This window comes from Solanum tuberosum, unplaced genomic scaffold (assembly GCF_000226075.1).
Source record: "Solanum tuberosum cultivar DM 1-3 516 R44 unplaced genomic scaffold, SolTub_3.0 scf00328, whole genome shotgun sequence".
Classification (NCBI taxonomy): Eukaryota; Viridiplantae; Streptophyta; class Magnoliopsida; order Solanales; family Solanaceae; genus Solanum; species Solanum tuberosum.
This window is the reverse complement of record NW_006239252.1, coordinates 523082-535669: the sequence shown is the minus strand read 5'-3', so window position 1 is coordinate 535669 and position 12588 is coordinate 523082. Positions and strand designations below refer to the sequence as shown.

Below are 12588 nucleotides of genomic sequence, written 5' to 3'. Positions count from 1 at the left end.
CGTGCTGCTGCCTATTGATCGACGCCGGTCGCTGCTGTGCTGCGGCTGCCTGCTGGTCGACTGGCGGCTGCTGCGTGCTGTTGCTGGTCGACGCTAGTCGCCGAAACTCGAAACCAAGAATGGTCGCTGCTGTTGTAGACGAGCGAATTGGGAACGGTCACTTTTGGCCTTTGGGAAGTGGGAACGACGGAACGTCACGGTCAGTTAAAAAGTAAGAAAAGTTGGAAAGGACTAATTGACCTATTTTGTTTTTAATTTTAAATTATAATATATTAGTTAATATAACAATTAATATAATATTAATATATATTAATAATATAATATATTTCGGTAAAACCAAAATACCAAAAAATATAAAAACATATACCGAACCGAAAACTGAAATAATTCGGTTCGATTCGATTTTTCAGTGTTTATGCCCAGCCCTAATAATTAGTGCCGGCAAAATGAGCTCATATTTTGGTAACCCTCCCAATTCGTCCATATTTTAATGGGTTGAGTGAGTGACTTTTTACATGGGTAAAATATGGGTTGATACTCATATTCAACCCATAAAAATATGGGTAAAATATGGGTAAAATTATGGATTAGCCAAATGGGTTAAGCTTCTAACTTTTATTCACTCAAAATTCATGATATCACTAAAAATATTGTAACTTCTCTTCCTTTTTATGTTCTTCTATAGAATAAAGTATGTTTCCCTATAATTGACAAGGTGAAGTCTTTAGCCCTCCAAAAAAAAATATTTGAAATATACATGTTTTTTGTTAATTATAATTATATATCTTTTTATTTGTTTAATTTTATGTTGGATAATAAATAATAGTGTAAAATAAGCAAATCATGTATTAGTATTGACATTGCTTAAAGTGCATTAAGCATGTTTTAGTCCTAAAATGCAAATATTCATTTACTTTGAAATTAAAAATGTTTTCCCCTTTTTATTACATAAATTTATTTTACATTGAAAAGTTATAGGATTTTTTTTTTTACTTTTATGATACAATAAAACTAAATGAAGCATTTTCAACATTTTTCATCTAAAAAAAAGACTAAAATATTTAACCTCCATGTTGAATTCTTAAGTAGAGTAATATTTACTCATGAAAATATGGGTAAACTAGTATTTTACCCAATCCATTTGTTACCCAATTCAGTTTTACCCATATCAAATATGGGCGAATTGAATTATAACCCATTTTATGTTGACTCATTTTCAACCCGCTCAAATTTGATCCAACCCGCCCATTTGCCATCACTATGTATAATGTAATACACACATTCACCTTATATATAATATTTGCATGTATTTGAAAAATGTGTATTTATAGTATATAATTATTCTATAAAATATTTACACTGCTCACAGGCATTGTTAATTAAAAAAACATTGACATACATATTATAATGCGGATATATACTATTCATACGGATTATACATGTTGTACACCTTATATACATTATGTATAGACACTAATAATATGAAAGTGTATATATTTTACCTTTACCACACACACTCCTCACAGAGAATCATTCTCGATAATTTTCACCATTGTTACCAGTACCACTTCTGCTAGCTTCACTAGCAATTCAATAAAACTCAAGCAACAAAAATGAAGAAGAAGGAGAGAAGGAAAGATGAGGGAAGGGAGGACAAGAAGAAGGATTCTTTGTTTTTGTCAGTATAATTCTTTGAAGATACTAAAATTTATTATATCATGGTAGGGAATGGTAATAATAACGATACTACGGTAAGACGTGAAAACACCTAATCTCATTTCGATCTCGATATGTGGAATTGTCTTGTGCCATATGTACTGAGATTGTTTGAGAGACATAGTTCAAGCCCAGTGAAAAAATGAAAATTACTTAAATAGGTACCTTTTAATAAATAATTACTTATTTTAGCAATACTTTTTATTTATTACCATTTATAACAATATATAGCAACAATATGATAAATCTGCAATATGTATTAAAAGTGAATTATGTATGCAATATATATGTATTATAACTGTTTTAAAATATATTATGTTAGTTTGGTAAGAAATTGACACCTTGTATTATAAGTGTATTAAAATGTGTGATAAATGTAATATTCATCAATAAAACTTGTATTATATGTGTTTTATAAATTGATCTCTGTAATATGTATTAAAATTGTATTATAAATGTATTAAAAGTGATCAAGTGATAAGAAAATGTTATTGCTATAAATAGTAAATATTTTCTTAATATATTATATTTATGTATCAGGAGTGGGGGACGGCCCGTTTAGATTGGCGGAAAAAAGTAGTTTTTAAGTTAAAAAAATAAAAGAGTCAATTTAAATGAGTTGTAAGTCAAAAAATAAAAAGTAGGAGGAGTGCTACTTTTGATTAACTTTTTTTTAAAGTTATTTTAACTTTACCAAATACTTCCAAAAATTTAAAATGACTTAAATGTAGGTTTGACCAATTCAAACAGGCTCCTTGAGGAAGAAGAAGAAGAAGAAGAAACATTGATATACACATTGTGATGTAGACATACACCATTTATACTTATTATACAATAGGTATACATTTTATATACATTATGTATAGATATTACATTTCCACCAGACTCTTCCACTCACAGAAAATTGCTATCAATGTTTTTTTCTCAGAAGTTTTCATTCCTACAACCAATTTTGCTAAGCTCTATTACCAAATTAAAAATAAAAATCAGCAAACAATAACCAAGCTCAAGAACAAGTGAAGAAGATAATAATTAGAACAAGGATGAGGAATATTGATATACACACTATAATGTGAATATATATTATTTGTAAAGATTATACATTATTTATACATCTTATATACATTGAATAATGTGTATACACTATATTACACTGTTGCTACACACTCCTCTATTCACAAAGAATCGCTTAGTGAATTTCACTACTTGTAAATTATAAAGATTCTATTATTTTTGTTGTTGTTGTTGTTGGCTTTGTTCAATTATTATCTAATGTAAATGTAAAAATATCAAATTAAAAAAAAAGAAGAGAAGAATATAAGTGATTATTCTAACGTGTAAGAGAGAGGATATTGAGAATTTTACATTACATGCCAATTTAGGAGTACTAATTTTTTTATTTATGGACACTTATAAATAATTACCCAATTTAACAATACATTTTATTTTTGTGGCAATTTAAGCCAACCACTACAACATTTGATTTTTGTTTTTGTATTAAAATAGTGTTTGTATTGTTATGCTGGAATGACGGGTGGTTATATTGGTTATGGTGGTGTTATGATAGAGGAGGTGTGAAAAATAAGAAAAACATATTTTCCGTTGCGTAAAGGGTGTTATCGTTTTATGTATATAATATGTATGTCACATGTATATCATTATATGTCATACGTATATGTTGCATATATCTCATGTATGTCTTGTAAAACAACATTATATACATGATGTACATATGCGCGTATATATCTGTGTGTGTGAGAGAGAAAAACATATGATGTGCACGTGACATATAATGTCATAATTATATTTTTTGGCTCTAAACTTTAAATGCAAATCAATCTAAAAACCTTAAATGCTACTCAAATTTTGTATATAGTCTCGTTTATGTGCTTCTACTAATGAATTATGCCCACCTAAAATTTAATAATTGAAGAAAAACTCATATTTAAAACGAAGCTTCAAAATGGTTCTTCAAAAAATAAAGAAATAAGTTGGTTAGGCGAAGATGTTTCTAAAGTTACAAAAAAAAAAAGAAAAAAAAAGAGAAAGTTTAGGACACTTGAAAAAAATAAAGAAATAAGTTAAGAAGAAAGAGAAAATCTGCAATATCCCTAATCTTGTTGTTATGTGTTGAAAGTAGAATAAAAATGTGAATTATTATTATTATTATAAATATAAGTTTTATATTTCGTATATTTCTTTAAACGTTAGGGGTTTTGCTGGCCGATGGGTGACCAGAGAAAATATTACATGATAATTCAAATTTTTAATAATAAAATAAAAATTAAGATCGTCAATCTAACTGAGCAAAAAAAACAATAAAATCGAAGGACAGGAAGTCTGGCAAATTGTACTAATCTATTAAAGACTTCTTAAGGCTAAAGAGAATAGACAAGCTAGAATACGTAATTTGTGTGCGCTAGAGATTGGGTGTACAAGTCAAATAAAATTGATGAATTAAATTAAATTGGAAAAAAAATGAGTTGTCGTTCACTGGTTTGGTTTGACGTTGAAAAAAAAATCGATCATTTTTAATTTGATTTGGTATTAAAAGAAAAAAGTCTAATCGAATAAATATATATGTATATATATAATATAGATAAAAAAAAACATTAAGTATAACCTACTTTGTTAATATATTTTTAGTTAGTTTATAGTTTTCAATGTTAAGCTATATTATTTCAAATTTGGGCTTGTAAACTTTTGTAAATATATTATTTTGTATTCAGATCGAAAGTTACAATTATACTGTTATAGGTTTTTAGATTCGAAGTTAGCAGTCAACTTTGTAGATATTTTGTTTTGTATTCAGTTTAATTGTAGTCTTTAATCCTATAAATTTTACATAATGAATGTTGATATTTCAATAAAAATATTTTGTACTCATGTGAATTTTATCTTCTTTTTTTTTAAGATTTCTATTCATTTAACGTTTTCAAAGTTTAGCTTATCACAAAAGTAAGTGAAAATATATTTGGTCTCTTTTTTAATCACCATATAGTTGTAAATAAACCAAAAAAAATAATCAAAAGAACCGACTAAAGCCAAAATAAAAGAAAAAATTCGACTTTATGTGGTTTGATTTGATTTTTAGATTTAATAAATTGACATGTTTGATTTAGGTATTTTCTTTAGTGAGAATAAAACCAAACCGACCTATGTAGGATATGGCTCTTCTCTATTTCTCTTCTCTCAATTTTCCCAAGTTCTTGTTTGATGTGAGACACACGGCATAGGTAAAAATTAATGGTCAAGATTTTAATTATGATTTAAATAATTAATATATATTTCATAAGAAAAATAACAATACCACAATCATAACAATATATTATCTTGTTTATAAATATATTATTAAAAAAATCTCTTTTCCTAATCTTTTTTCTTACTAGTATTGTCTTCTGTTTTTTTCCATAAATATATTATAAAATAATTCGCTTTTTCTAAATTCCCCCCTGCGAGTATTTTTGCTATTAATATATGATAAACTAATTTTAAAGAGAAAGTTCAAAATTGTTATCTAAGACTTGCTCAATTTTTTAAAAAGACAAAACAGAATATAAATACTCATGGGAAAAAGAACTAGAAAAGAGAATTTTTTTATAATATATTTATGGACAAAATATTATATTGTTATGACTTATGATTATGGTATTGTTATTTTTCTTATGAAATTTTAATTATCTAAATAATAATTTGAATTTAATCAATTAAATCTCTGCCATTATTTTTTACCAATGTCATGTGTCTCATATCTAAGTAAGAACTTGGAGAAAATAGAAAGAAGGGAAATGGAAAGGAGCCGGATCCACGTATGTACACCCGTAGCCTTAATTTCCCAATGTATTAGAAAAAAAATTCATTTAAAAATTTGATACCTAAAATACGTCATAAGTATTTGTGTAATTATAAACCATCCCAATAATAATAAAATAAATATTTTAAAATTAAAGTATTATTAAATATAAAAAATATGTCATATTTTTTAAATTGACTAAGAAAACATGTCAAATAAGTTAGGACATATAATTATAACATAAAAATAACATGTTTAATATATTTTCACAACATAGTGTATGGAGTGATTATTTCTATTTATACTAGATATAGGACCCCGTGCCAGCACGGGGCCCAATATATATATATAATATTTTATTTTTTATTTTATTTTTTTTAATTTATGTCATATTATGGAATAGTATATTTTGAACCTAATTTTTTACTAATTTATGTTATTTGCCATGTCCTAATTTATGTGGCATTAATTGATAGATTTGTTGGAGCTGAGAGATTTATTTTGTTAATTATTGTAATTTATAGTTTCTTTTTCGTCAATTTCAAACAATATATGTTGTTAATTGATAGATTTTTTGGAGTGGACTATTTTTTTATTAATTATTGTAATTTATTGTTTCTTTTTCGTCAATTTCAAACAATATATGTTGTTAATTGATAGATTTTTTGGAGTGGACTATTTTTTTATTAATTATTGTAATTTATTGTTTCTTTTTCGTCAATTTCAAACAATATATGTTGTTAATTGATAGATTTTTTGGAGTGGACTATTTTTTTATTAATTATTGTAATTTATTGTTTCTTTTTCGTCAATTTCAAACAATATATGTTGTTAATTGATAGATTTTTTGGAGTGGACTATTTTTTTATTAATTATTGTAATTTATTGTTTCTTTTTCGTCAATTTCAAACAATATATGTTTATCATATAATCCATTTTATGTGGTACCAATAGAATTTAGAGAGTCAATTAAATTTTTTCTATAACTTTTAAATATTTAAGGTGTTAAATATTGTAATGTATAGTATTACTTATATTATTTTTAAATATATTTAAATATTATATGTTACCTTTTTTATCTTAATTTATATGGCATTGATAGAATTTAAAGTGTCAAATAATTGTTAATTATTGTAATATATAATATGGAGTATTTAAGTCATTTAGAGTATAGTAATTAATATATAATATGTAGTATTTAAGTGGAAGGTGGTGGGGCCCACATATAAATATATTGGATATTAGTAGTGATTCTTATTGGAACACATGTTGACTTGTGGTGAATACTTATTCCCTCTTCTTATATAGTAATAGAGGTAAAGAATTGTTTTCAGTAGATGTTTGAGAAAAGAATTTTCTATAACAAGACTAAAGTTTAAAAGAAATGTTAGAGTAGAAAATTATGATCATATACAGATTATTGTGTAATTATTTTTTGTTATCATTTCATAAATTAATGAATCCAAATTTTATATTTTCAAATCCACGAATTTCAATTAAATATTACTCGTAACTTCTTTTTATGTATTTTTGTTGCTATCATATTTAATATTGTGCTATCGCCTATTTGGAGTTGTTTGATTTAAAATAAAATTATAATGCTCTGATTATATCATGATAGATAAATTTATATTTTATTAGAAGAAGATTGTGTTTAAAAAGAAAAGAAAAAATATATATTTATTAGGAAAAGAGAATTTGGTTAACTCAAAAGTAATAATAGAAGTATTTTTGAGTCAAGATATTAATGCATATAAGTATTTTTGAATCAAATTATTTATATATAACATTGTATTCAATTTCACAGAAATACTAAATTGTGAATTTAATTATCGTTATAAAATAATTTAAAATTATTATAAAAATCAATAAACTTTAAATTATAAATTTATCTCTATTAACAACATAATTTTTTTTAAAAAACTAAATATATACTAGTATACAGTTGAGGAGCACTACTTCCCTACTAGCATAATTACATGTAAGATTCCTCCAACAAGCATGACTCATCATGCTTTGTGGATTTACAGCTATTTTAAACAAAGAAAATAGATTAAAGCAAAATCATGATATCATTAATTAATTAAATTAAATGGAACAACAAAAATTGATCAGCTAACAACTTTCTTTTAGTAACAACTAATAACAACAACAAACATACGAAATAATCTCATAAATAGAATCTGAGAATCATAAATTATACATAGAGCTTATGCCAATATTATCAAAGTAAAATGGAACCTCAAACATAAAATTGAATACTGATCACTTCATATTTCTCTTCTTTATAAAGAAGCTTGCTTACTACGCTGAGTATTTTTAATTTTTTTTCGGTCAGATGTTTGGTATCTGTATAGAGGCTCCAATTAATATGAGTTCATGTCACATGAAGTTTATTTAAGAAGGAAAGTCGATATTAAAAATGAATAAGCTTCACATCAATGGTTAATGAGATGAGTGATTTTCTTATAAGGCTTGAACAATCCTCCTCTTTCTTTTGGTGTTGCATTAGGCACAAATGCCATATAATTATATGGTATTAAAGCATAATCCATCTCACCGATTTTATGCTCCCAAATTAAATCTTCCCACACCTTAGATGTCTAGGCTCCAGCCCTAAGCGCGAGTTGGGTGTTGAAGAATGAAAAAGTCTCATATCAATAGTTAATGTGACGAGTAATCTTTTTATAAGGTCTGAACAATCCTCCTCACACCTCATTTAAAACTAATTTTTAAATTAAATCAGACTCAAATGTCATATTTCTACGATAAAAAGAATCTCATCAACAGCACCATTTTACAAATTTGGTTTGTACTGTTCTGATTTGTATCATAAAGTTGTCTTGAACAAAAGAAGGGAAGATAATTAGGCATGAAGTTGTTTTACAAATTGGTACATTCTAAATCCATGGCAGAAATAAAGCAAAAGTAAAGTACAGAAAAGTATTTACAAGAAATGGATATTTATTACCAGACAAAACCTTATGGAATCTGATAAAATAAAATAGTTGAGCCTATATTAGAAATTTCAACTGAAAAAGAAAAGCAATGCATGTGGTGACTTTTTGGTACAAGAAAACATAAATATCTACTTTTTTTTTATTTTTACTTTTTACTTGCAAGTGTTGTTTGGCATCACCTGTCAGCTTTGTCTATATATAACTTTTACTCTATTTTGCCAAGTAAATTGCAAAGTACTCTTAAAAGGACAAGGAAGTAATATTGATAAGTACTCCACTTTTAAGCGATTTTCGAAAATCAATTTGACTAATTTTTAAAGTTAAATTAGATTACATTAATTTGATATTTTAAACAAAAAATTCAGATATTCAATAACTATACAAAAAGTACTATAAATTCCATTTTTTTTGCATATCAATATGGTGAAAAAATACATCGTAAAATATTAATCAAAGTTATTATCGTTTAACTCTACGAAAGAAAACCATAATAATTAAAAATGGACGGAGGTATATTAATTATGCTAATGTTATTCTAAATATAACTTTGCATGTACTTATCGTCTTAAATAGGGGCGGTTAGATAGAATAGGTGACTTTAAGTAAACATTGATCCTTTTCTTAGAGTAATTTACTACTATTCTTTTTCTGTCTATTTTTATTTTTCTATTATATTCAAAATAGATATTTCGTGTTTAGTTTAAAAAATTGAAAGATAATTTTTTTTTATTCTTATTGTTAAGTATTTTACTCTTGTAGTTTTAAATTAACTATTGTATTTTTTTTTTAAATACTAATAAAATTACTTGTTTATAAAATGTGTCAATTCAAATATAAACAAGTAAATATGGACGGAGGGAATAATAACTAATTGGATTGTTCAAAACTAGAATTAAACTTAAAACAATTGAATGAAATGTGAATATTTTTTGGTAATTATGAATTTTTTTGATATATTAGGAGCATTTTTAGGAAAGAAAATATTAGCTTTTTGGAAATTCTACTATAATCCATAATCGTTATAATTTTGTCCTTCGAATGATCACTTTATATTTTTATCAAGCAAACAAGAGGTATCAAGTATGAAGTACTGTAGTACAGATCAAACTCTACCTTTATATTCTTTCTATTAACTTTTTCATTAATTTATTTTTTTGAAAGGAGCATCATTTAAAATCATAATGAAAGTTTGATAAACTTTTTTATTTGGTACTCTTTTCCCCTTTTAATTCTTTAATGCATAATATAATTAAAGATAAAAGAAAAACTGAGAGCAAAAATGATTAGTTATAATAAATAAGTACTATACTACATAAATAAATAATTCATAAAAGTGATTCTTTTACCCTAGGAAAATTTCATTAACTGATTTAACATAATTATGTAACTACTTTGAGCATCATTTCATTTGTGATTAAAATAACTCAGTAATATGTTATTTTCATAACAATTGATTATCAACCCGCGAGTGAAATCTCAATCTCACCATAAGAGACTATTTTCAAAAGAAAGCAAATAAGAATACAAAATAGTATCGTAATCGAAAAATAAATAAATATCAAAAGCAAAACAAGCAATAACAATTTTCAAATTTCCCAAGTCAATTACTAGAATATTTCATAAATTTTCAAGCTATTTTCCATCATCATCATAGTAATAATAAGAACAATAACAAGAATCATCATCAGCTTGTCACCCCTAATAGTCTAAGGGGTAAAAAAGGAAAGAAAAATTCACCAACATCTATTTGTAACCCAGCAAACCTTCATAAAACCAAATTTCTGGGTTCACAAATGGTTGAAAAATAACAACAAAAAAAAATACTTCCTACAAATCTCCACAATGTTAGGCCAAAGGTAAAAAATAAAACCCTATAAAACCTAAATCTTCCTCCTCGAATACCGGGTCGGGTCGGGTTAAACCCTAGCCTTCTGAAGCAGAGGAGTAAATCCATGTGAAGCAGCTTCTTTACAAGACTGATCTAAACCCGAATCAGAAATCACCATCAAAATCTCATCTAACCCTAAAACACCGAATCTCTGTTCATCAATTTCAAGCAGACTCAGAATCTCCGAGAACAACTCAACCTCACAGGGCAAAACCAATCCTCCGGTAGGTTGAAACCCGAACTCCTCCTCCGCCTTATCAAGTAACGAAATGAACACAGGTAGATTCAGAAACCGAGTCGGAATCACAAACCGGCGCCGCTCATCCTCATCAACCCCTACGTAAACCGCCAATGAACCGGACGGCGTACGGCGGCGGGAGTTCGAATCGGTTTGCGCCGGTTCGTCGGAATCGGAAGAGGAGTAAGAGAGAACGGAACGAGGACGAAGAGAGTTGTCCTTCCATCGCTTAACGACTTGTTTAAGGCGAACAATTTTGGTAATCATGTGAACTTTTTTGATAGAGGCCATTGTTGATGCTGCTTCTAAGCTTTTTCTCGGGATGTGTGATGTGAGAGAGAAAGTGAAGAGAGAGGTTTATTGTTATTTGTTAAAGAGATTTTATAGGAGAAGAATGGCAGTTAGAAAGACTTGAGGAGCGGGCGTGGAGTGGTAGTGGGTATGGTATCTCATATCTGAAAAAAATAATATGTCCAGATAATTTCGTGATTCCTCATCTAAGTATTATTATCCCTTTTTCTTTGGCTAAAGAAAAAAATATTAGTATTTTTATTTTATCACATAAAAAATTATTTTAATTATTTATCAGTTCAACTAGTAAAAGTTACTCTTACTCTTAAATAAAGTTCGCATTACTTAATTATTTTATGGTATGATCTGCCTTTCAAATGAACTGGTCTTTAATTTATGTAATATTATGATGCCAAATATAAAGTTATGTTTTGAAAAAATTAAGGGGCAAAAATGTATATATATATATATTGGCAAGTTTACCTACTTTGGGCAATAGGTTAGATATTCACATATGAAAGTGTGGTTTTATGAAGGTTAAAAATCCGCATGATGTTTAGTATGATTTGTAAAGGTAAAAGTTTAGATATTTTGAGTGAGATGCATGTTAAAATTGGTTAAATTTTCAATTGTGTGTATATAAATCCTTCATGTATTTTGCACCTCAGATATACAGGATTGAAATTTTCAGATATATGTGCGTCTAAACAAAAAATAATACATACATATTTGTCTTCTTATATAATTTTTTCATTTTTTTTGTTAAACTAGAACACACAATTGGATAATATTAGAATTTTTTACCGTGTTAGAAATTTGAATTCTGTTAATTTTTTGTAGAATGTTAAAATATTTCAAGTTAAATGTTTTTAGAGGCTATTTGGATTGACTTATTTCAAAATATTCAAAGACAAAAATTAAAAGTTATTTTAGTTGCTATTCTTTCGATTAATACCAACTCATTTTATGTAAAGTAAACTAATAACCTCATTAAATGAATGGTAATTATGAAAAAAAATTCCTAATTTTTTTAAAAACCATAAATAATTCAATTATTTTAAATTATGAAAAAGTCTCAACGATTCACTTAATATAAATCGATACCTTTATTAGGAAATCAGAGAGGATACTAATTAATTTGAAAATAATATGTTAGATAGATTTACTCTACATTCATCATTAATGTAAAAAGGTGTTCCGACTAAATTTCATTTTTAATTGATTTATACACATTTTAAAAAGAAAATCATTTGAAAATTGGTCACAAAAATCCATGAGCTATAACAATCTTAATTACATGAATAAATTTCTTATCGCAATTTAATACTACTATTTTTTTCCACCATATTAATTTTCTTCATATTTATTCGAGTAACGGTAAAAATAGAAAAAAAAATTCATCTTCTTCTTCTTTTAAATGACACTATACTATATTTGGGACTCGGACATATATATCGTTATAGTATATTGTACTATATATTTTAATTAATTATTTTTAATAATCATGATTAAAAAAAATAGATCGAAGGTAATTAATAATAAAAGATTGAGCTCTATTAATTTTTGAATCTGAATTGTTAGCCCGTCAAGTTATTACTATTGGCAACAAATTAATTATTTGAAGATTTATCAAATACTGCTTTGTTGTAAATTAATTATATAGCACGCATTGACTCGATGACTTTAAACACTTTGGCTTGAT

General features: G+C 26.5%; 1 protein-coding gene across 1 annotated transcript; it reads right to left on the bottom strand.

Annotated features, from left to right (window-relative positions):
- Nucleotides 1-10117: 10117 nt before the first annotated feature.
- LOC102595713 (auxin-responsive protein SAUR71-like) lies at nt 10118-11115 on the bottom strand. Its single transcript, XM_006360616.2, has one exon. The coding sequence runs from the start codon at nt 10884-10886 to the stop codon at nt 10386-10388; it is 501 nt and encodes a 166-aa protein (XP_006360678.1). The 5' UTR covers nt 10887-11115; the 3' UTR covers nt 10118-10385.
- Nucleotides 11116-12588: the final 1473 nt, after the last annotated feature.